The sequence below is a fragment of the Dendrobates tinctorius genome, unplaced genomic scaffold (genome assembly GCF_039654945.1).
Source record: "Dendrobates tinctorius isolate UK_male_01 unplaced genomic scaffold, ASM3965494v1 ptg000377l, whole genome shotgun sequence".
Lineage (NCBI taxonomy): Eukaryota > Metazoa > Chordata > Amphibia > Anura > Dendrobatidae > Dendrobates > Dendrobates tinctorius.
Window position 1 is genome coordinate 2,043,394 of NW_027362043.1, and position 26,206 is coordinate 2,069,599.

A 26,206-nucleotide genomic window follows, 5' to 3' on the forward strand; every position below is an offset into this window, starting at 1 on the left:
ATCTCTGCACACAAATCTCCAAGGGTGCTGAAACTTTTGAATCAGCCCATTTTCCTTTTTGAAATTACATTTTTAAAATGAAATAAAAATGACAATATATTTCTTTTTTTTTGCCTAAGATACCAAGGAAATATGTCATCATTAAATTTATGTCTTTTAGAGATCATTTCATATTTAACTTGCTTAACTGTTCACAATAACAGTAATTATGACCAGTATTTTGAAGTACAATTGAAATATTTTTCGTTACTACTTTATTTATTTATTTGTACGTTACCTTTTTGCATCTAAGATCTGAGCATCGCAGCTTTTCATCTGGAAACCCATCAATGTCTGTATCCTTTGCACAGATAAGTCCATTACCGGCCCATCCCACTTTACACTGCAGAGAATTGATCATAAAAAATAATGTTTGTAAAATATTGAAAATGCACAAAAATTATTGTATTAGCCAAGATTTTAAATTCACATCATTTTTAATAAAGCTTGTGATGATGTAACTGTGTAGATTATGTAATGCAATGGCATGAAATTTTAAAGTATTGTCCAGTCTTGTGTAAAGAAAGGTTAAAATATCACTTCACCTTGTCTCTCTTGCCAGATCTATCAGAGTGCATGCAAAGATATAATGCTCGACTATACAGTTGCTAAAGCTACTGTGCGATGCCTTTATTGCCTTAAAGAAAATGACCCCTGAGGAAGTTACATCTAGTGGTGAAACGAGTGGAGTCTCTGCTCCCCGTTTCATGGCTGCAATATACAGGTCCCAGTTTGTAGTATTGTGCATTTAGATTTATTGGATCTTTGGCACCCCAGAGTCCGGTTGCCAAAGTGACACTGCCTCCCTCTAAGGGGTGATGTCATGCCTGGAGGCAGGGGGGTCCCCATGCCATGTAACACAGTGTACATGTCAATTCCTGCTCCAGGCCAGAAAGGGGAGCTCCCTTATAAATTCTCACCAGCAGGTGGAGTTAGTGAGGCAGAAAAAGTCAGCTGAGAAAGTAAACAGGAGAGTTGTCATGGAAACGGGAGGCAGTTGGAGCTCGTGACAGGACAGTGAGAGAGGAGAGTTGGCAGTTGGTCTGTGGAGAGGGAAAGGACAGGAGCAGAGACAAGGGCTCTGGGGAACTAAAATTGCATATAGCTGACCCCAGAGTAGAGTGCTGATAAAAAGGGACGCCAAAGTCCTTAGCTGAGCAGGTGCTGTACGCCCTGAGAGCCGAATCTGGAGGGCAGGGGACTGCAAGCTCCCTGGCCACACCAAACATCTGAAGGCATGGCAGCAGACCAAGAGCCCGAGGCTGACAGTGAAAAGGACAGTGCCCGTGATATAGGCTCATGCTGTCTGCCATACAGGTTAGAAACCATCAGGCAGGAGAGGGCCGCAGCTTAGCTACAAGAAGCAGGGACCCGAGAAGAGAGCGCAAAAAGAAGGTCCCCAACCCCAACTGGCAGGGTGGATCCCCTGAATGCCTCCAGGCAAGCCAGACTCAATCCGTCATCTGTAATTGGTACCCCAGATTGCATCTACTTTCAAGTAAAAGGTAAAGAAAACTGCACCTCTCTCTGTCCTTCACTTATTCTCTGCACCCCAATGTTCACCACTATCTGAACAATCAAATATATTTGCCCTGGGGTCCCGCTCTACCCGTGGGGAACTGAACCATCTTTGCTGCGTCACCATCAGCCCCAGTGAACCAAAACCGCAGCGTAGGCCACCCATTGTCGAACACCACGGGTGGCATCACAATTAAACACCACATAACTATCCTATATTTTATGACATGGCCAGGGCCACGGAAATGGATCACGGCCCCATGACCTCCCCCATAGAACTGTCTGGTCCAATTCCAGGTACCCCACGGCCCTGGGGGGCACGTCAGATCTACATGTGTACTACTATTAAAGCTTCAACAAGGTCATGTTTTCTCAATTTTTTGGTTATTTCTTTACACTTGAGAACATTACAGGGTAATTCCTTTATTGGATTGTCATCTCTTTCCAGGCTTTTCATATTAATATATAATTTTTTGGGTTACCTCAAACATGTACATTGGAGGAGGGGTGTTTTTTTTTCCCTTACACGGATACACCTGTGGTTGTATACAAGTCTTTATGGCTTTTTGAAAGTTTTTATCATGTATTTCTTTATCTGTTTTGTGAATAAAGATTTTTTGGATATTTAACAAAATATTGTGATCCTGACTACCATGCCCACTTATTTTGTCTAGTCTAGGGTGTAATAGAAAATATTATTCCACAGAGACCACAGACTGAAAGCAATATTCCCAGAACTGCCACTGCTCTCCTACAAACAGCCTCCCAACCTAAAGAATATCCTTATCAGAAGTGCCCTCGCATCACCATCAGAGACGGGCACAGTCCCCTGTAATAGTAAGAAATGCAAGACCTGCACCCACATATCATCAACAGATAAAGTCCCCATACCCAACACAAATCAGGACTATAAGATCATGGAATCTTTTTCATGTACATCCTCTAATGTAGTGTACATGATACAGTGTACAAGGTGCAATGCAAGGACATACATCGGGAAAACTAAGCAAAAACTACAAACAAGGATGAATCTGCATAGACATACTATTAAAAATAAGCTGGACACGCCTGTAGGAATACACTTCTCTAGACCTGGACACAGCTTGGCAGATCTAAAGTCCTAATATTGAAAGGTCATTTTAATAGTGACAGAGAAAGAAAAATTTGGGAGTTCAAATTTATAAATATGTTTCAATCTCTAACAATAGGACTGAATTTGACACCTGGATTCATGACTCATTACATGGACACAGTTCACATCTCCACAAGAAGGTCTTTAGATCTCTACTAGAAAATTTCCACCTCATTTGCATGTGTAACAAAAACCTTAAATTGATTTCCTTGGCCTGTATCACCTCATGTCCTGTTCTAAATCCTATTTAAATGGTGCCGTCTCTTCTCAGTAATTCACTAGTAATTTAGCCTGATGAAGGGGCCTTCTGAGCCCTGAAAGCTTTCTTGCAAATATAATTTCTCTGGTTAGCCAATAAAGGTATCACACCTTGAATACTTCTCTCAATTTTGGGGACATAAGTATTTACATCTATTTTTCTGGCTAACACGGTACCACAATATTAATTTGTATTGTACATTGTAGGTTTTGAGAAAATGAAAAGAAGATCTCACACCCTTTAGAAATAGCCATGGTCACTGCGGTTGCAATAAGTCAGCTCAGAAAGTATGTCTCCCTAAAAAACATAGAATATTGGAATTTCTATACATCCGATATCAATGAGATGTACGTTATTGGCACCGGGTTTAACCAAGGAAACTGATATATATTTTCTTATAATTATAACCCCGGCCAAAAGGCCCCAAATCCATAGGAGCCATATAACTGCCAACAGCTAGGCCATGTTTGGTCTCGAAGTATATATAAAATCCCAATACAAAAGATGACATCAGTCTTATGCGATTGTCCTATGAGGAGTTATTGCATAAGTTGCGATATCCTAAAATCATGAAGGGCTGAGATCAGCCCACCTGGCCCATGTGAGGTCATCGCGGGGGATGGGGGTGTGTGGGTGGGACTCAGGGTATGATAAAAGATCAAGCTCAATTATGATCTGGGTTCCTGTAGAGAGTTACACACCCATATACAGTATGCATGAATCCTGTTTATTGACAGCCCCAAGCGAAGCGCTCTCCTTTGCTAAACTGAATTATCTCTGCAATTGGTGTAGTACTTTCTCCTGTTAATCCCTTTTATTCTCTGTATATGCTGTAATGTTTTGTTCCACTTGAATAGTTTGCTCTGAAAGTATGCTAAAAAATATGTTTCAAAGCGGTTTCGCAAACCTCATTGAGGTAAAAAAATAAGTGTTTTCAAAGAATCTGCTCAAAACATGACTCCATCAAGTGAAAATGCTGCAAATAAATCCTTCAAATTATTTTAAAAATCCCACCAATTTTTTTTTCAAAAAGAGTCAGTTCTGAAGCTTCATAAAAAACCCACATGGATTCTGTACGTCGACCATATTGAAAACCTCTGATAATCTGTCAACCTTAAAAACACTCTGTGAAAACATACTCTAAGGCAGGGGTCTCAAACACGTTGCCACAGGCGGCCCCTGAGGCTGCTTTATATGGACTGCAGGCACTGTAGACCCCTTGGCGATCCCTGCCTTTCAGACGTGAGTACAATTGAAGCTCTGATCGCCAGGTCAGAGCGACTCCAACAGCGTGATCAGGTCATGTGATTATACTGCTGACGTCACTCACCGCTGCCCAGAGGCGCACATTGGTGATAAGTGCTCTACGTTAGTGGAGCTGAAGACGCTGAAGATTGGGGGGAGTGATTACTGTGTGTGTGTGGGTTATTTACTGTGTGGGGGGGTATTTACTGTGTGAGAGCTATTACTATGTGTGTGGGTGTATTTACTGTGCGGGGGTATTTACTGTGTATAAGGGTATTTACTGCCATGGGAGGAGGTATTTACTGTGTGGGGAAACTTACTACTGTATAACTTGCCTGGGGGAGATTTACTGTGATGGGGGTATTTAGTGTAATGAGTCAATTATTTATATACTAGATGGTGGCCCGATTCTAACGCATCGGGTATTCTAGACTATGGCCAGCGGGAGACAAAAAAATTTAAAAAAAGGTTATTCTCACCTTCCGACGTCCCCCGATCTCCTCTCCACACTCCTGGCATCATCCTCTCCTCCGGACCCTGGGGACCATCCGCACATTGAGCGCTGCACCGGTCATCTTCCGGCTGCGTCGCCGCTAACCTCCGTGCGGCAAGAGATGACCCGTGGCAACCGTTGGCAGATCAGCGGCTAGCGCTGCAGATCTCCCGACCATAGCAGTGGCGTGCGTCCTTCTAATTTCACGTCAATTTGTGGCCGGACTGCGCCTGTCGCTGATTGGTCGTGGCCGGCCAGGCGCGACCAATCAGCGATGTAGGATTTCTGTTACAGGCAGACAGACAGAATTAGGCGATTATATAGTAGATTGTAGAGCAGACATTTTTATTGAGGAGCATTTTAATGACACTGCTATCTTGGAAGTCTACAGAGATGGCTGTCGATGAGAAAACTCATCATGGCGTCTTGACAAGATGAAGAAGAAAAGAAAGAGAAGGACTCCAGATACAACATCATTTATCAGGCACCTGGATGTAAATTTTTTTTGTGATACTAATTCTCATATTTTTATTTGATAGAAGCATTAAAGGAGTTGTCCAAGTTTATGATGAGTCTGCAGTCATTCTATGTGACTGCAGACTTCTGAATTCTCACAGTGCGCACTTCATGCTGTCAGGATTCTGTCCTGCTGGCGATTTGCATACATACAGTCACGTGGCCTCACTCAATGAAAATGAATGAGTGAGGCTGGGCACGTCTAGTCCCAATGTGTCCAAGTATCCAAATCACATACTTGTGCAATGGAGAATCCTAAAAGTGTGCAGTGCGTGCGCTGTGAGAATTCAGAAGCCTGCAGCAATAGTGACTGCAGACTTTCATCTCCAGCATGGACAAGCCCTTTAATTAAAAAATGAATCCCTGCAGCCAATCCTAACAGCGTGTAATATCCTCACCGTCAGGATTCAGCTCTGCTTGCTGATTCCAGCAGTTATCACATGACCGCATCACTCATGTGATTTTCATACTTACGTTCACGTGACAATGAACGTCTCTGTTTTTCACTAAATATTGAATTAGACAGAGCAGTTCGTTGGCACGTGACTAATTATACACATCCCATATGTGCTTGAGGGGAAGGGGCCAAACTGAATTCTTGCCCCGGGTGCCAGAAAATCTAGATACACCTCCGCTGTCATCCGCCAGCATGCAGATGTCAGCTGCTGGCCTCTCATTGGCTGGCGGCTTGCATTGCTATTACTGTGCAGAGAGTCTCTGTGGGGTAATACATTTCAATTGAATATGCATCCAATAGCATACATTCTACAGAAACAAAGTGTTGCCGACGTAAAAATGTCACTTTGTCCTTCAAAGAATGCAATTCCCCAAATTAAATTTTTTTCTATATGCGACTCATATACACAGCAAAGTTTGAGACCCCTGCTCTAAGGGTATGTGCCTTTTTGAGGGCAACATACCCACATCGCTATTGAAACAGAAGGCACTTGAGAAAAATGCCAATGGTGTTTTTCGTGAAAAATGTTCTCTGTCAACTTTCTCATCTTTTTGCCGCAACTTTGTTGCCTATGCCATTTTTTAATAAGATAATGGCAAATTCCTTTGGAGGCTACCTGAGGAATGAAGGTGAGGTTACTTCTTTTACAGTACAGTAGTCACTTGATGGCTGTTGAAGCCACAGCAATTAATAGAAGTTACAAAAGATATAACATATGCACAGCAAAATGTAAAAATTGCTGCATGTAATTTCATTTATTTTTCCTTTTTTTAGCGCTTTATCAGGTGGGTTTCAGAAGGAATCTGAAAAAGACACTGTATGCACATACGCTAAGAAAAACTAAAATTCTTACCACACATGCTATGGTTCCATCCCATTCCATAATGCAATCAGCATTTTCATGGCATTTACTAATTTCACCATTTGGACACCTCCTCTCTGTTTTACAAACAGAGATTTGCTTCTCTCCTCCTGACCCCGACTTACAGGTAGAACATTTATATGAACCCTACACAAAGACATAAATAAAAAAATATTTACCAACAAAGCGACCTATACCCAAATCTAGGCTCTTGAAGCAATGGGTATAACATAGTCACCACCTTTACTGTAGTGAAAGAATTTTAATACAAATATCGTAAATACATTTACCACAATAACATGATGTTTTGCTTGGGCATGCCGGTAGCTTTTGTTGCAGAATATTGTGCATTCAGCAGATGGAGAGGAAGCACACTTATTGAAAATATGACCATCTGAACCAGGTCTAAATTCACTAAGAAATTATGTAATGTAAGTGTCAGTATTTATCTAGACAAGATTAAAAGTAATCTCACTAATGGACAATGCTTATGTACCCCATGTAAAATAATAGAACCATTAACTCACCTTTTGGACCAGCACTGATGTCAATGCTGTGTCTGTGTAACGTGGCACGGGGTGGTAGCTGTGGGCGAGGTACTAGTCTCTTGCGCCCTGTAACGTTACATGAAGATGAGGGTCCAAGCCAAGTGTGTGGATTTGTGCTGTGACGGTGCTATGACCGTGCAGGCACAATGTAACCGATGTTGCTGGTTGACCAGAACTAGATGTTTGACAGTTCAAGGAGGGAGACCACCAGTTTAAAATAAACTTTTTACTGAACATTAACTTGGTGAGGGTTATATAGAGTAGATAGAGGCAGGGGCTGGCTGGCACATTTTAGCCTGGGGGGCAAGCACACGGCAGTGGCCCATGAGTAGCGGCCCATCGTTACAAAGGTTGTCCGATCTTAAGCTAAAAGTCTAAAGTCACTATATGTGAATCCTCACATCATGTGCGCTGTGAGGACTTTCTGGTGCTGGCGGTGGGAGCGGGCACTTATGTGATCAAGTATGCGATGTGTATATTCCCGGCCATATTACAACTAGACTGTTTCTGGCCTTGCTCAATACAGGTGTATTAACTGAGGCCGAGCAAGGCTAGTTGTCATGTATGCAAATCACATACCTGCAGTCACGCGTCCGCCGAATCACGACAGCACTGCGAGCAATGTGAGGATTCACGAGTCTGCAGTCACAGAGTGACTTGTAACTTAAATCTGGACAACCCCTTTAACATGTTTACCTCCGGCTGCGTCATAGGCTATATTCCTACTACTGTATTGCCTGTCTGAGAGCTGCTCAATGAAAAACCTGATGGTACTTGGATCAGCTCAGATGAGCGTTTCTATTGATCAGACAAATCACATATTATGCTCATGTATTATTAATTTTAAACTGGATATACATTTTGAGATATGTAGTAAAGCAAAGTATGCAATGCTTCTCATCATTACCTAGGATTTTTTTTACAGTGCTCTATACTGGTCACACGTGGACATGCCTACAGAAGCTCAAATATCACATATGGAATGTTGGAATAATGCATATTGATCTGTATGTATTGCAACAACTACTACTGTACTGTTTGATATATTGTGCATATTGTGAGATTGTTAACAAAGTTCAGTGACAAAAAAAAACAAACAGACAGGATGCCCCCTCCTTCTCTTCCCTTCTTGTTGTTGTAATGCTCCCATGCTGCAAGCCACATCAGATACCAGACTGATCACATTTCATGCTGTAAGCTGTTCAACCTGGATATGAATAAATCTACATTCTGTGTTGCTGACTCTGGATGTTACGCTGATTAATCCGCTGCTAACATGGAACCATATCATTTTCAGTTTTAACATAGCCATGAAGCACATTATGGTTTGCTACATGTGTTCATGATCGGAACCAGTAGTAGAATGAAGTGACAGAACCGTCAGTAGATAAATGCAGCAACAGAACCACCATCAGTAGATGAATGCAGGAAGAGAACCCCCATCAGTAGATGAATGCAGCAACAGAACCACCATCAGTAGATGAATGCAGGGCCAGAACCACCATCAGTAGATGAATGCAGGGCCAGAACCACCATCAGTAGATACATGCAGGGCCAGAACCACCATCAGTAGATGAATGCAGGAACACAGGCACCATCAGTAGATGAATGCAGGGTCAGAACCACCATCAGTAGATGAATGCAGGAAGAGAACCCCCATCAGTAGATGAATGCAGCAACAGAACCACCATCAGTAGATGAATGCAGGAACACAGCCACCATCAGTAGATGAATGCAGGGTCAGAACCACCATCAGTAGATGAATGCAGGGCCAGAACCACCATCAGTAGATGAATGCAGGAACACAGCCACCATCAGTAGATGAATGCAGGGAGAGAACCCCCATCAGTGGATGAATGCAGCAACAGAACCACAATCAGTAGATGAATGCAAGGACAGAACCAACATCTGTAGATGAATGCAGCAACAGAACCACCATCAGTAGATGAATGCAGCGACAGAACCATCATCAGTAGATGAATGCAGGGCCAGAACCACCATCAGTAGATGAATGCAGGGTCAGAACCACTATCAGTAGATGAATGCAGGGTCAGAACCACTACCAGTAGATGAATGCAGCAACAGAACCACCATCAGTAGATGAATGCAGGGCCAGAACCACCATCAGTAAATGAATGCAGGGCCAGAACCACCATCAGTAGATGAATGCAGGGTCAGAACCACCATCAGTAGATGAATGCAGCAACAGAACCACCATCAGTAGATACATGCAGGGCCAGAACCACATCAGTAGATACATGCAGGGCCAGAACCACCATCACTAGATGAATGCAGGGACAGAACCTCCATCAGTAGATGAATGCAGCGACAGAACCACCGTCAGTAGATGAATGCAGGGACAGAACCACCATCAGTAGATGAAAGCAGGGACACAGCCACCATCAGTAGATGGACGCAGGGTCAGAACCATCATCAGTAGATGAACGCAGTAACAGAACCACCATCAGTAGATTAATGCAGCGACAGAACCACCATCAGTAGATGAATGCAGGGACAGAACCACCATCAGTAGATGAATGCAGGGTTATGAATACCATCAGTAGATGAATGCAGCGACAGAACCACCGTCAGTAGATGAATGTAACATTAGAACCACCATCAGTAGATGAATGCAGCACCACGCTTATTACAGTGGTCAATTTCAGTGTTAGATCAGCCCCATGATACACTTGTATGACATGAACATGTAGATCCCAGTATGTGCTTATCTATGGTAAGAAGATACTGGGAGTTGTTGCTACCTTTATCATCAGACAGCGGACCATACAGGAACCTCACTACTTATGAGATGTAGTCAGTATTAGAGATTTCACTGAATTGACACCATTACACCAGATACAAATCCAACCAATTACCGTAATTGCGAAAATCACTGACTGTGGTGGAAAAATAATAAAACTTAACTTTTAATAAATTGTGAATAAATAATATATCAAATCATCCACCGTGCTTGTGTGCAGTCTGTCCAATCAACCCCTATCACAAGAGGGGGTCATAAAGGACACTAACATAATTTTACAACATTGTATTCATGGACTCCAAGACACCCTTTAATGAGGGAAAATCTTACTAGGCATCCTTTTTTAAGGGAAGTGTTTAACAATTGTTGCATATATGGATATACTATATATGGATATACCATTGCATCATTCCCAATCATTAATAGCCAATTTTACACTCCAATATCCGTAGACTAAAGTGCTAATGCTATTGCACATTGTCCCCAATAGAATAACGGAATCTCCCTAATACAGTGTCATCCGTTGACTACACAAAGGCTCCTTCGCCCAATTGAAACAGATGCCAGCCAGTGACCGAATGATTTATCCCACTCACTCAGTCCGTAGATGTCACCTCTCATATGCACATGCTATCCCCTTATTCACATGGGAGTAACATTAATATAGTCTGCCAGTATACTGAGCCATAAACTTAAGGCTCTACCACATCCCGGCAATTTTGTCTCATCCCCGTACTCATAATGGGATTAATATGTCCACAATGTGCCTGAGATGTTAAGCCATGATATTAAGCTCTTCACACCTCGGCAATGTTGCCTCAATGCGTTTCACCCTACACTATCATATTAGGGTACATCAGGAGGCTTAGCCCTTTTGCTGTGCGCTTATGATTTTACATTGGCACAAAATACTCCTGGCCACGATGAGAGCCGCGTGCGGCGGCACGGACGCCGAGCTTTTATAAACAACATGCGTGGCTCTCATCGTGGCCAGGAGTATTTTGCGCCGTTGTAAAATCATTATACTGCCAACAAAGTATAAATATCTACCATGTTGTAATAATTGTCCATCAATGTGCTTCCTACAGAAAAAATCCCCCTAGACTGTCTCTCTCCGTAGTATCCCTCCCTCACCACCCTTCTCCATAATATACCCCCTACACCACCCCTCCCCATAATATAACCCCTACACCGCCCCTCACCATAATATACCCCCTACGCCGCCCCTCACCATAATATACCCCCTACGCCGCCCCTCACCATAATATACCCCCTACACTGCCCCTCACCATAATATACCCCCTACACCGCCCCTCCCCATAATATACCCCCTACACCGCACCTCCCCATAGTATACCCCCTACGCCGCCCCTCACCAAAATATACCCCCTACGCCGCCCCTCCCCATAATATACCCCCTACACCGCCCCTCACCATAATATACCCCCTACACCGCACCTCCTCATAATATACCCCTACACAACTCCTAACCCCATAATATACCCCCACACCCCCCTCTCCATAATATACCCCCTACACAACTCTCCCTAAAATCCCCTTCACTGACCCTTCCCATAGTATACCCCATACACCCCCCTCCCCATAATATACCCCCTACACCACCCCTCACCATAATATACCCCCTACACCGCCCCTCACCATAATATACCCCCTACACAACTCCTCTCCCAATAATATACCCCCATACCACCCCTCACCATAATATACCCCCCACACCACCCCTCTCCATAATATACCCCCTACACAACTCCTCTTCCTAAAATCCCCTTCACTGACCCTTCCCATAGTATACCCCCTACACCATCCATCACCATAATCTACCCCCACACATGCCGCCCCTCCCCATGATAAATATCCCTCTCCATAATATCCTGCCTACACCACCCATCTCCGTAATATCCCCTTCGCTGACTCTCCCTATAATATACCCCATACACCACCCCTCTCCAAAACATACCTCTCCATCCCATAATATCCAACCTACACCGTCCCTTTCCATAATGTTCGTCTCCATAATGTCCCCCACATACTGCCCCAAGTCTCTATAATGTCCTACCTCCACACTGCCCGTCTGAACACACACACTCATACACACACTCACATACACACTTACATATACACACTCACACACCACACTTACATACACTCTCATACACACACACACTCATACACACAATGCTGTGCGGCTGCCCTTGTGGACTAACACCATGGATTCATGCCCCATACCTTATGCACAGCAAATGACAGCTCTCCAATCTTCAGCAGCTCAGCTCCTGCTCCTCATTGGAGCACTGCTGCTCACCATTCTTCCCGCTGGCTGCCTTGTCCCCGCCTCTTCTGCCCTGCTCTGCGTCGCCAGCAGCAGTGTGAGGAGGTCGCAGCATGATGACCTCATCACTCTGCTGCACTCTAGGCCGCGGAGCAGCAACAACGGCGATGCTCTGCTCTGTGCCGGATATAATGCATTCAAATGTATTTGCGTCTCAAAGGCGCAAATACATGTGGATGCATCATTCATGCACGATCAGGAAGGAGTCTGCCAGCCCAGCTGCAAATGAAGTTTTGGTGGCTGCAATAAAAAGTACAGTTCCAGGCCTCTGGTGGCCCTGAACAGCCGTCTGGGGAACGGCCCGGGGGGCAAATGCATCCCTGCCTCCCAGCCCAGCCCGCCACTGGATAGAGGGTACATATCTTCTCAAACATTTAACAATTTGCAATGTGTAAAATCTTCCTTACACAAATTCAATCCCTTTCACTTTTCTCTCTTTACTAGTCCTCTGTCTTCACTATTCCTCATCACTTCACCACAGCCGAGCTCAGAACTAAAGTTCGGCTCAACCCGCGGTTTCGTATCTTCTTTTCACTCCAGGGAACTACCATATATACTTGTGTATAAGCCGAGCTTTTCAGCTCATTTTTTGGGGCTGAAAGTCCCCCTCTCGGCTTATACACAAGTCATATACCGGGGGGTCGGCGGGGGAGGGGGATCGGGGGTGTCAGAGGTCATACTCACCCTCTGCAGCTCCCCTGCTTGCTCCATGTTCTCGGCGCTGCTGTGCTCTTCCTGCTTCAGCAGTCACGTATTACCGCTCATTAAACTCGTTAATATGCGCATATTCATGAGTGTAATGAGCGGTACCACGTGACCGCTGAAGCAGGAAGAGCTCAGCAGCGCCGAGAACATGGAACAAGCAGGGGCAACGCTGCAGAGACAAGCGCCAGGACAGGGTGAGTATGAACAGGGGGGAGGGTGGGCATATTCACCTGTCCCCATTCCAGAGCTGGCAACGCTGATGAGCAGCAGGTGAGTATACACTGTGCAGCATTATCTGGGGCCACACACTCTGCAGCATTATCTGGGGCCACACACTCTGCAGCATTAGCTGGGGCCACTCACTGTGCAGCATTATCTGGGGTCACTCACTGTGCAACAAAACTGGGGCCACTCACTGTGCACCCTAGGCTTATATGCAAGTCAATAAGTTTTCCCAGTTTTTTGTGACAAAATTAGGGGGGTTGGCTTATACACAGGTCGGCTTATACACGATATACGTGTATATACGGTATATTGTCAGTATGGCCAGTACTTATCCTCTCTGATGATGATGCTCTGGAACTCCCACACGGGGCACTATCTTCATCTTGTGTACTCCGTCCTGTTTGGGCCCTTTACCTTTAGAAGTTTTAAACTCTTTTTCTTACTGCTAGGTGTCCTCTCCCAGGACCCATCTTTGATAAATCATTCTGTATTTTGGCTACTCTTCCTCTTTTCTGTGCCACATCACGCTATCTCTAGCCCAGTCTCTTCTCACTTCTAGGGCACCCAAGAAATGTGGAACTGCTCACAGTAGATCTTAGGTCTCTTCTGTATGGGCCCTATTTGATGTCTAAAGAGGAAATTGTCTCTTTCCGTTCAACTTAGCCCATCACACTCTGGGCTAGTCCCAAACATTAACTCTTGCTATCCCTATTACCAGCAATTCACAATATCAACATAAAGAAAGCACATCACAGTTCAAATTACACATTACAATACGTGTTTTTTAAAGTGGGACAGTGGGTAGTATGTCCTTCTACTTATATCTGCTTGTGCTCATGAGAAATTGTTATGTCACATGAGTGCACAGAAGTTGACAAAAATGGGTTTGAATGGCTACTAAAGGTAACATCCTCACCTATGACCCGTTTGCTTGTAATCAGTGTGTGTGCCTAAAAGCTGAGTAAGTTTCTGGGATCCAGACAGACTCTTGCATCTTTCATCCAGCCACTGACATTTTTGGATTGTGAGTCATGGGGAAAGCAAAAGAATTGTCAACGGATCTATGGGAAAAGGTAGTTGAACTGTTTAAAACAAGAAAGGGATACAAAAAGATATCCAAGGAACTGATAATGCCATTCAACAGAGTTCAAACTGTGATTAACAAATTGGAAATCAGGGGCTCTGTAAAAACAAAACCACAGTCAGGCAGACCAACAAAAAATTTGTCCACAACTGCCAGGAAAATTGTTTGGGATGCAAAGAAAAACCCACAAATAACATCAGCTGAAATACTGGACTCTCTGAAAATTAGCAGTGTGGCTGTTTCAAGATGCACAATTAGGAGCTACTTGAAGAAGAATGGGCTGCAAGGTCGAGTTGTGGCGCCCTGTGTCTTTGCTGCCACAAAGTGGTCAAATATGTACTCTGTTGTATGTGTTTTGTAAATGATGGGAGTTATGCTTTCTCTGCTGGAGAAAACTGCACACACACAATTTTACCTCACTCCCTTACTTCCCTGAAGCTTAGAACTTTGGAGACACACCCTAACTGGGAGGGGGAGGAGTCGAGTTGTTGTTCTGTCATGAAGACGGTGGAGAGAAAATGGAGAACGTTATTGGAGCAGTAACATGTGCTCCCTCCAGGAGCAATGCTGAGAGGAATCAGGGAATCAGCCCCTAGACCATCTATGCTTTTAGACCTCTGATGGTAAGCTGAGAAACCGTGAGGTTCATGCAACCAACAGCAGAGTGTCTTCTCCCAGGAAGACTACAGCAACCAAGGAGAGGCGAAGGATTGTGCAAGAAGAAACTTGTGCTTCACATAGGATTCAAGCTGCGAGTTGCCGGGGGAGAAAACACAGTGAGTAAGTGGCTGTACTGGAAGTTTCAGACTCCAGGAAACCTTGGTTCCTGAAGGGATTAGAACAGCAGGAAGTTTACACTGAGTCATATCAGAGAGGAGGATAACTCCCATCGTGCAGAGCAGACTGTAAACCTGGTGAGAGTTGTATTTTATCCTCTGTATTGCATATGGATGTCAGTAAATTAAAAATTGACTTTCCTTGTCTCCTGCCTTGTTACTCTGTACCATCTACTTCTATCACTATCTCTGGGGGTTCAGCCCTAGTTGGAGGGGGTTAAACATCTGCACTGCCATCACCATCTACCCCCCCAGGGATCATCTACAGTGCCGGCTATCTTACAGTCGAACACTCCAACTGGTGTCACGTACTCATTTTCAAATTTCTTTTATTTTTATTTTACTTTTTAACCCCCATTTCACTGTCCCCGTAGCACGTTATCAGCAAATACTGGAGGCAAATTTGATTAAAACCTCCTCAGTCTTTTTGTGTTCCACAGATCCCTATTAAAAGAGTTTGCCTTTCTGGGTTGTCTGTCTCGTCCTCACCTCCTCCAGTTCTTGTTGATGGTGATTTAGAGTTCAAAGTCCATTACCTTGTCCTTTTGTGTTCCTAATGTGTTTCACAGATCCCTATTAAAAGAGTTTGCCTTTCTGGGTTGCCTGTCTCGCCCTCACCTCCTTCAGTTCTTTTCGATGGAGATTTAGAGTACGAAGTCCATTGCCTTCCTCAGTGGAGGGGATACGGACCTGATGAGAGATTATGTGTTTCGGCTTGTTTTATGAAGGATCGTTTGGTCAGATGATAGGTACTAGGTTTCCTGGGAAAGTTAGGGGTTCAGTGGCACCCCTAGAAGTGGGGATACTGTCACGATTCCTCCCCTCAGTGTGTCGTGGATACAGCGAGTGTCAGCTCCATCATCCAATCAGGTGCAGGGGTGTGCTGCACTGTCAGTGTGTTGATAACTCAGTCGTCCAATCCAGTGCAGGGATGTACTGAACTGTCAGTATTTTGATTGACAGCTCAGCCATGCAATCCAAGACTGGGAGGTGCTGAGCATCTTGCAAGTGCTCCCTGTTTTTTAATGATTACCTAGTTACTTAGATGAGCTCTCAGCCCTAAATCTCTGGCAATCATATAATTTGCTCGGTGGTGCTGTTTGCCTGGTAATTCAGTGCTCAGTTTACTAATTAATAGCTCGATGGCTTTGGACCTCATTCTGATCATCCATTTGCTCAACCATTTGCTATTTTTCCGGTATTTTTACCTCAGACTGTGACCTAACTGTGCCTTTGTCTTTTCCCTTCTGTTTACTAAATGATCTTTTGGTATCTGACCCTGGAACATTTGCTTACCCTTCCTCATGGCTGGTCCGTAAGTGGTGACTAGCATTACATTAGTGTTACACATTTAAATTTGAGCGTATAACATGAAACATTTTTTGAAAAGTTCATGGCATATGAATGCTTTTTCAAAGCACAGTGTCTGATGTGTGCATATTTTGCCGTGATTGTATTTGGTGCCATATCAGTTGAACGACTCCTATTTACGTATTTATTTATTTTACTATACTATACTTTACTTTACAAATATTATCATTGCTGGAGTGTGGGAGGAAACCCACACAAACACGGGGAGAACATACAGTGGGGAAAAAAAGTATTTAGTCAGCCACCAATTGTGCAAGTTCTCCCACTTAAAAAGATGAGGGAGGCCTGTAATTGACATCATAGGTAGACCACAAAATAATAAAACAAATCCAGAAAATCACCTCGTCTGATTTGGCAAGATTTATTTTGCAAATTATGGTGGAAAATAGTAATAATAATAATAAATTTTAATTCTATAGCGCCGACATATTCCGCAGCACTTTACATTACAGAGGGGACTTGTACAGATGATAGACATTACAACATAACAATAATCAAATAGATCATAACAGATACCAAGAGGAATGAGAGCCCTGCTCGCAAGCTTACAATCCGTGAGGAAAAAAATAAAAAAGGTAGACACGAAAGGTGGGTGGTAACAATTGCCCTGATTGTTTGGACCAGCCATAATGTTAAGTGTGTAACAGTACAGACACAGAGGGCTAATAGATGCATAAAGCATGTGGGAACGTGATGCAGGGAACCTGGTTATGGTAAAACTTTTGACTGTGCCACACAGGGATAGTTAGGTTAATGTGTTGAGGTGGTAGGCCAGTCTGAATAAATGCGTTTTCAGGGCACGCTTAAAATTGTAGGGATTGGGGACCAATCAAATTGACTTGGGAAGTGCATTCCAAAGAATTGGCGCAGCACGTGTATAGTCTTGGAGACGGGAGTGGGAGGATCTGATTATTGAGGATGCTAGCCTAAGGTAATCAGCAGAACAGAGGGCACGGGTAGGGTGGTAGACTGAAACGAGGGAGGAGATGTAGGGTGTTGCTGTGCCATGGAGAGCTTTGTGTGTGAAGGTAATAAGTTTGTACTGGATTCTGGAGTGGATGGGTAGCCAGTGTAATGACTGGCACAAGGTAGAGGCATCGGTGTAACGATTGGCGAGGAATATGATCCTGACTGCAACATTCAGGACACATTGAAGGGGGGAGAGTTTGGTAAGAGGGAGACCAATTAGAAGAGAGTTACAATAGTCCAGACGAGAATGAATAAGAGAAACAGTAAGAGTTTTTGCTGAGTCAAAAGTAAGAAAAGGTCGAATTCTAGAAATGTTTCTGAGGTGCAGATAACAAGAGCGAGCCAGTGATCGGATGTGGGGGGGCAAAGGAAAGCTCGGAGTCAAGTATGACCCAAAAAAAGCGGGCATGTTGCTGGGGAGTAATGGTGGAACCACACACAGAAATGGCAATGTCGGTTATAGGTACATTAGTAGTGGGAGGAAACACATGGAGTTCTGTCCTTGACAGGTTCAGTTTCAGATATAGTAAGGACATGATGTTAGACACAGCGTTTAGACAATCGCTGGTGTTTTCTAAAAAGGCAGGCGTGATCTCAGGAGAAGAAGTGTATAATTGGGTGTCATCAGCATAGAGATGGTACTGGAAACCAAATCTACTGATTGTTTGACCAATAGGGGCAGTGTACACATAGAGTAAAGGAGCGGTCAGAGAGGTAGGAGGAAAACCAGGAGAGAACGGTGTCCTTGATGCCAATGGAGCGGAGCATATTGAGGAGGAGCTGATGATCCACAGTGTTGAATGCTGCAGAGAAATTCAAGAGAATTAGCATGGAGTAGTGACCATTAGATCTAGCTGTTAGTAGATCATTAGAGACTTTAGTGAGGGTAGTTTCAATAGAGTGTAAAGAGTGGAAACCGGATTGGAGAGGGTCGAGAAGAGAGTTATCAGAGAGATAGTGGATCAGACGGGAGTGGACCAGGCGTTCCAGGAGTTTAGAAATGAAGGGAAGATTAGAGACAGGTCTATAGTTAGTGGCACAGTTTTGGTCGAGGGATGGTTTTTTAAGTAGTGGATGTATGATGGCATGCTTTAATGAGGAGGGAAAGATACCAAAAGAGAGAGAGAGGTTAAATATTTTAGTTAGGTGAGTGGTGAGAGCAGGGGAAAGGGACTGGAGGAGATGTGACGGAAATGGGTCACCGGTGCTAGCGGTTCAGTGAGAAGATGCAAGGAGCCTGCTGACTTCTTCTGTGACTGGTTCAAAATGAGAGAGTGAGCTAGATGCAGTGGGGGAGAGAGAACAGTGCATGGTATGAGGTAATTGGGAGATAATTTCCTGTCAGATATGGTCAATTTTTTCTTTGAAGTACCTGGCCAGATCGTCAGCTCGAAGCTCCGTGGTTGGGGCCTGCACTCTTGGGTTGAGTAGAGAATGAAAATTGTGAAAGAGACGTTTAGGGTTATTGGACAGTGAGGTGATAAGGGTGTTGAAATAGGTTTGTTTGGAGAGGTGAAGGGCAGTGTTGTATGTTCTAAGCATAAACTTATAATGGATGAAGTCTTCATGTAGATTGGATTTTCTCCACAGACATTCGGCGCAGCTGGAGCACCGCTGCAGGAAACGTATTTGCAGGGTATGCCAGGGTTGTCGCCATCTCTGTTGTGTTGTTCTATGTATAGGAGGTGCAAATTCATCCAGGGCACTTTGAAGCGTTTCATTGTAATGCTTCAGTGCAGAATCAGGACATGAGAGGGAGGAGATAGGGGCCAATGAAGACTGCAAGTTTTTCATAAGTTTCTGGGTGTTAATGGCCTGCATGTTTCTATAAGTATGGGCAGTGGGGGTGACCTGAGAGGCCTGGCAGTTCTTGATAGAAAATGAAAGAAGGTTGTGGTCAGAGAGAGGGAGAGGGGAGTTTGCGAAATCATCCACTGCACAAAGCTGAGAGAAGACCAAGTCGAGGGAGTTTCCGTCTTCATGCGTTGGAGAATTAGTAAGCTGCGAAAGGCCAAATGAGTAATAAGTCTTTGGTCATTAACAAAAGTTCATCTCAATATTTTGTTATATATCCTTTGTTGGCAATGACAGAGGTCAAACGTTTTCTGTAAGTCTTCACAAGGTTGGCACACACTGTTGGTGGCATGTTGGCTCATTCCTCCATGCAGATCTCCTTTAGAGCAGTGATGTTTTGGGCCTGTCGCTGGGCAACACGGATTTTCAAATCCCTCCAAAGGTGTTACACCGCTCCGCCATACTCACCCGGCCTCCGCTCCCACGCCGCAGTCGCCCTCCGCTCCCACGCCGCAGCCTCTCGCCACCCGACGGCCGCGGCGGTCACTTGAGACAGGCCCGCGACCGATGCCTTCCCTGCATGCTATGCGCATGCGCCATAGGCCGCGGCCGCGCCTCCTTCCTGCCTCTTATGCTCCGGCTGTGCCCTGACCCGGAAGCACCTTTGGACCAATGGCTGACCAGACGGGGCCATATCAGGCCGCTTCCCCCTGAGGGAGGCGCCTGATCGTTGTGTTTCCTGACACTCTGGCCTCGCTCCATCGTGCACACTCTGCTCCTGCAGTTCCTGTCTCGGCTGCTCCTCACAGCAGCTTCTCAGTCCTGCTACCCGTGTTCCTGGTTACCTACTCCAGTCCTGCCTTCAGTGTTCCTGTCGTCCTACTCCAGTCCTGCCTTGTGTTCCTGCCGTCCCACTCCAGTCCTGCCTTCAGTGTTCCTGCCGTCCTACTCCAGTCCTGCCTTGTGTTCCTGCCATCCTGCTCCAGTCCTGCCTTCTGTGTTCCTGCCGTCCTACTCCAGTCCTGCCTTCAGTGTTCCTGTCGTCCTACTCCAGTCCTGTCTTCAGTGCTCCTGCCGTCCTACTCCAGTCTCAGTCTTACTCCGGTCCATCCTGAGCCGCCCCTCTCGGTACCGGCTACCGTGGTACTCGAACCCCTGGGCCTGCTCCTAACGGTCCCTGTATAGGGGTCGGTTCCACCTGGCAGCTCGCCCGGGGTCCCTCGGTGCCACGGTCCAGAGGGTCCACTCTCGGAGTTCCCGCTCCTGACCACCCGCGCTAACAGTACGATCAGGCCATGGACTCCGCCGGTACTACGGCTGCTACCCAGAAAGAGTTGCTATTCCTACGGGAGAATCAGGGGCGCATTATGTCAATCATGAAGTCGATGGACACCCGTTTGTCGGCCTTACAGGTGGCCGATCCTGGAAATGCCACTCAGCTGGCCAGTCTCCAACAGGAGCTGGGTCAGCAGCAAGATACTTAAACCCACATTTTGTCCTACATTGCCTCCTTTGATAGTCGCTTGTCGGCCCTCCAGGCTGCCGCTGCAGTGCCGACTCCTCCCCCTGCGTCTACTACTCCTCCGACGCCCCGCCTCACCAAGCCGCCTCGTTTCACCGGGGATCCCAAGCTCTGTAGGGGGTTCTTAAATCAGTGTAGTCTCCACTTTGAATGGCTGCCGCAGCAATATCCCTCGGACCGGGCCAAAGTGGCCTTCATCATGTCCCATCTGGAGGGAGAGGCCCTTTCTTGGGTAAACCCGCTCTGGGAACGTGACGACCCGGTCGTTTCGAGTCTCCCGGTTTTCCTGGATACGTTTCGTAAGGTTTTCGATGAGCCGGGCCAGTTAGCCTCTCTCACTGAGTCACTCTTTAACTTACACCAGGGCTCTCTCACGGTCGGACAGTACGCTATCCGCTTTCGCACTATTTCCTCCGAGCTCGGCTGGAATAACGCAGCTTTGGTGGGGGCATTCTGGCGCGGTGTTTCTAGTAAAATAAAGGATGAACTCGCAGGTCGAGATACCCCGTCCACCTTAGAGGACCTTATCTCGCTGGCTACCCGCATTGACCTGCGCTTCCTGGAGCGCGCTCGGGAGTCAGTGAGAGACAGGCGCTCCTCCAGGTCAGTTTCTCCTTTCACTCAGTCGGCCAGCTCACGTTCAGTCGGATCTTCTTCCCTCTCTTCGGGTGAGCCCATGCAGATAGATCATCTCAGGTTGGCCGAGTTACGTCAGAGAGAGAGACGGGCACAAGGTCTGTGCCTCTATTGCGGTCATTCGTCACACTATATCCGCACCTGTCCTAAGAGACAGGGAAACGACTCCACCTAGGTCAGGTAAGAGAGGCCTTCCTAGGTGATGATGATGATTCCTCTCAACCCCTTACGATTTCTGTGCTTTTGGTTTCAGGAGGGAGGCGTGGTTCCGAGGTGGCCTACGTGGATTCGGGCTCAGCGGGTAACTTCATTCGGCCGGAAGAGGTAGACAAATACCAAATTCCTGTAGTCACTTTATCTAACCCAATTCAGATTGCCACCGTGGATGGCAAACCGCTACAGGTGACCGTCACCTTGGTCACTGAAGAGGTGGAATTGCAAATCGGAGCCTTACATCGAGAGAAGATAGCCTTTTTACGTTTTACCTAAGCTCTCTCACGCCATTCTACTCGGTCTTCCATGGTTAAGGACTCATCAGCCTGTTCTCGACTGGTCTTCTGGGGAGATACTCCGCTGGGGGCACCCGTGCCAAGCTCGCTGTCTGACTCCTGTCCGCCTGGTGGCCGCTCCACGGCCTCCTCCAGACCTCCCGGGTCTTCCTCCAGCTTACAGCTCCTACGCCGATGTTTTTGATAAGAAGGAAGCGGAGGTCCTCCCGCCACACCGGCCGTTTGACTGCCCAATTGAACTTGTTTCTGGTTCAACCCCCCCCAAGGTGCAGAATCTACCCTCTGTCTCCCGCGGAGACCACCGCCATGTCTGAGTACGTCCGAGAGAACCTCGCCAAAGGCTTTATACGGAAATCCTCTTCGCCCGCGGGAGCCGGGTTCTTCTTCGTCAAAAAGAAGGACGGGACTCTACGGCCATGCATTGACTATAGGGGCTTGAATGAGATTACCATCAAGAACAGGTACCCTCTTCCACTCATTCCAGAACTGTTTGACCATCTCAGAGGGGCTCGGGTCTTTACCAAGCTGGACCTCAGAGGAGCCTACAATCTGGTCCGTATCCGTGCAGGTGACGAGTGGAAGACCGCTTTCAACACTCGAGATGGCCATTACGAGTACCTGGTCATGCCCTTCGGTCTTTGCAATGCTCCTGCAGTCTTTCAAGAGTTCTTCAATGAGATCTTCCGGGATCTCTTGTACTCCTGTGTGGCCGTGTACCTAGACGACATCCTCGTCTTCTCGCCGGACCTCTCGTCCCACAGAAAGAGTGTCCGCCTGGTGCTTCAGCGTCTTCGGGAGAACCGTCTGTATGCAAAGATCGAGAAATGTCTCTTCGAACAGACCTCTCTGCCATTTCTGGGATACATTATCTCCGACGCTGGTCTAAGGATGGATCCCGAGAAGTTGTCTGCCATCCTCAAATGGCCTCGCCCCGTCGGATTAAAGGCGATACAACGATTCCTCGGGTTCGCCAACTATTACCGGCAATTTGTCTCCCACTTCTCCGCGATCACAAGACCCATTTCTGTGCTCACCCGTAAAGGGTCTACTTCCAAGGATTGGTCTCCTGAGGCAGAGGAGGCCTTTCTGACCCTAAAACGGGCTTTCTCCACGGCTCCGGTCCTGCATCGCCCTGAGAGCGATCAACCTTTTGTACTCGAGGTGGACGCTTCCTCGACTGGTGCCGGGGCGGTGCTGTCCCAGAGAACCGCCTCCGGTCGCCTGCACCCTTGTGGCTTCTTCTCGAAGGCCTTTTCTCCATCCGAGTGTAACTACTCGATCGGTGACCGGGAACTCTTGGCCATCAACTTGGCCTTGGAGGAATGGCGCCACCTTCTGGAAGGAGCTGTCCATCCTTTTGTCATCTTCTCGGACCACAAGAATCTGGCCTATCTCCAGTCTGCTCAGAGACTAAACCCTCGCCAGGCCAGGTGGTCTTTATTTTTTGCCCGATTTGATTTCGAGCTCCGATTCCGTCCCGGCAACAAGAATTCCAAAGCCGACGCCCTGTCCAGGGTCTTCCAACCACACGAATCCACGGAGGAACCGTCACATATCATTGATCCCACTAGGATCATCACCGTGGCTCCAGTGAACTGGCTTACTCCTCCGCCTGGCAAGACGCTTGTGCCAGAGAATCTCAAGCAAAAGGTTCTTCTATGGGGGCACTCCTCCAAACTGGCCGGCCATGCCGGAACTAAGAAGACCCTTGACCTTATCAAACGTCACTACTGGTGGCCCTCACTTCGCCAAGATGTACTCGACTTTGTGGCTTCTTGTCCATCCTGTGCAAAAAACAAGGTGCCACGGAGATCTCCGTCCGGCTTGTTGCTTCCGTTGCCTGTCCCTACGGTCCCTTGGGAGAACATCGCCATGGATTTCATCACCGACCTACCCTGCTCTGTGGGCTGCACAGTCATCCTGGTGGTGGTGGATCATTTTTCCAAGATGGCTCACTTCATCCCTCTGCCCGGTCTTCCCTCAGCGCCAGAGCTGGCTGAAATCTTCATTCATCAAGTCTTCAGGCTTCATGGACTACCTCGACGCATTGTGTCTGACCGAGGGGTTCAGTTTACCTCCAAGTTCTGGCGTTCGTTTTGTAAGCTCATGAACGTTTCCCTCGACTTCTCCTCGGCCTACCATCCACAGTCCAACGGACAAGTAGAGCGTACCAACCAGACGCTTACGGGATACTTACTCCACTTCTCTAACGCCCACCAGAACGATTGGGTCAACTTACTCCCCTGTGCAGAGTTCGCTTATAACAACCATGCTGGTGAGTCTTCGGCCAAGTCTCCGTTTTTCATTGTTTTTGGCAGACATCCTGGTGTTCCTCTTCCGATAACCCCTGCCTCTGAGGTACCCGCGGCCAATGCCTTGTCCTCGGAATTTTCTAAGATTTGGGCTGAGACCAACACATCACTCAAGAGATCCGCTGATCAGATGAAGAACTATGCAGACAAAAAGAGGTTGGATTCTCCTCCGTATCGTGTTGGCGACAAGGTCTGGCTCTCCTCCAAATTCGTCCGACTAAAACTGCCCTCCTACAAGTTGGGTCCACGCTACATTGGTCCGTTTGAAATTCTGGGACGTATTAACGAAGTTGCCTACAAATTGAGGTTGCCTGCTTCGCTCCGGATGCCGAACACCTTTCACGTCTCTCTCCTGAAGCCTGTGGTGCTGAATCGTTTTCATTCCTCGCTTGATCTCGGTCCTCAGCCGGTGGGTGCCGACAACATTTTTGAAGTGCAGGACATCCTCGCTGTGAAAAGGGTTAGAGGTAGGACTTTCTTTCTCGTTGATTGGAAGGGCTTTGGTCCTGAGGAGAGATCCTGGGAGCCTCGGGAGAATATTAATGCTCCCCGTATCCTCAAGAGGTTTCTTGTTAACCTCCGGGGAGGCGGCTTAGGGGAGGGGGTACTGTTACACCGCTCCGCCATACTCACCCGGTCTCCGCTCCCACGCCGCAGTCGCCCTCCGCTCCCACGCCGCAGCCTCTCGCCACCCGACGGCCGCGGCGGTCACCTGAGACAGGCCCGCGACCGATGCCTTCCCTGCATGCTATGCGCATGCGCCATAGGCCGTGGCCACGCCTCCTTCCTGCCTCTTATGCTCCGGCTGTGCCCTGACCCGGAAGCACCTTTGGACCAATGGCTGACCAGACAGGGCCATATCAGGCCGCTTCCCCCTGAGGGAGGCGCCTGATCGTTGTGTTTCCTGACACTCTGGCCTCGCTCCATCGTGCACACTCTGCTCCTGCAGTTCCTGTCTCGGCTGCTCCTCACAGCAGCTTCTCAGTCCTGCTACCCGTGTTCCTGGTTACCTACTCCAGTCCTGCCTTCAGTGTTCCTGTCGTCCTACTCCAGTCCTGCCTTGTGTTCCTGCCGTCCCACTCCAGTCCTGCCTTCAGTGTTCCTGCCGTCCTACTCCAGTCCTGCCTTGTGTTCCTGCCGTCCTGCTCCAGTCCTGCCTTCTGTGTTCCTGCCGTCCTACTCCAGTCCTGCCTTCAGTGTTCCTGTTGTCCTACTCCAGTCCTGTCTTCAGTGCTCCTGCCGTCCTACTCCAGTCTCAGTCTTACTCCGGTCCATCCTGAGCCGCCCCTCTCGGTACCGGCTACCGTGGTACTCGAACCCCTGGGCCTGCTCCTAACGGTCCCTGTATAGGGGTCGGTTCCACCTGGCAGCTCGCCCAGGGTCCCTCGGTGCCACGGTCCAGAGGGTCCACTCTCTGAGTTCCCGCTCCTGACCACCCGCGCTAACAGTACGATCAGGCCATGGACTCCGCCGGTACTACGGCTGCTACCCAGAAAGAGTTGCTATTCCTACGGGAGAATCAGGGGCGCATTATGTCAATCATGAAGTCGATGGACACCCGTTTGTCGGCCTTACAGGTGGCCGATCCTGGAAATGCAACTCAGCTGGCCAGTCTCCAACAGGAGCTGGGTCAGCAGCAAGATACTCAAACCCACATTTTGTCCTACATGGCCTCCTTTGATAGTCGCTTGCCGGCCCTCCAGGCTGCCGCTGCAGTGCCGACTCCTCCCCCTGCGTCTACTACTCCTCCGACGCCCCGCCTCACCAAGCCGCCTCGTTTCACCGGGGATCCCAAGCTCTGTAGGGGGTTCTTAAATCAGTGTAGTCTCCACTTTGAATGGCTGCCGCAGCAATATCCCTCGGACCGGGCCAAAGTGGCCTTCATCATGTCCCATCTGGAGGGAGAGGCCCTTTCTTGGGTAAACCCGCTCTGGGAACGTGACGACCCGGTCGTTTCGAGTCTCCCGGTTTTCCTGGATACGTTTCGTAAGGTTTTCGATGAGCCGGGCCGGTTAGCCTCTCTCACTGAGTCACTCTTTAACTTACACCAGGGCTCTCTCACG

At 47.2% G+C, this 26,206-nt stretch overlaps 1 protein-coding gene across 1 annotated transcript in view; it reads right to left on the reverse strand.

Annotated features, from left to right (window-relative positions):
- LOC141075888 (cartilage oligomeric matrix protein-like) overlaps positions 1 to 26,206 on the reverse strand; it is a 579,419-nt gene that overhangs the window by 316,590 nt on the left and 236,623 nt on the right. The window contains exons 7-8 of the mRNA XM_073563079.1: positions 6,513 to 6,668; positions 278 to 382 (exon numbers count right to left, since the gene is read on the reverse strand). Of these exons, the coding sequence (XP_073419180.1) occupies positions 278 to 382; positions 6,513 to 6,668 (261 nt within the window). The remainder of the gene's footprint in view (positions 1 to 277; positions 383 to 6,512; positions 6,669 to 26,206) is intronic.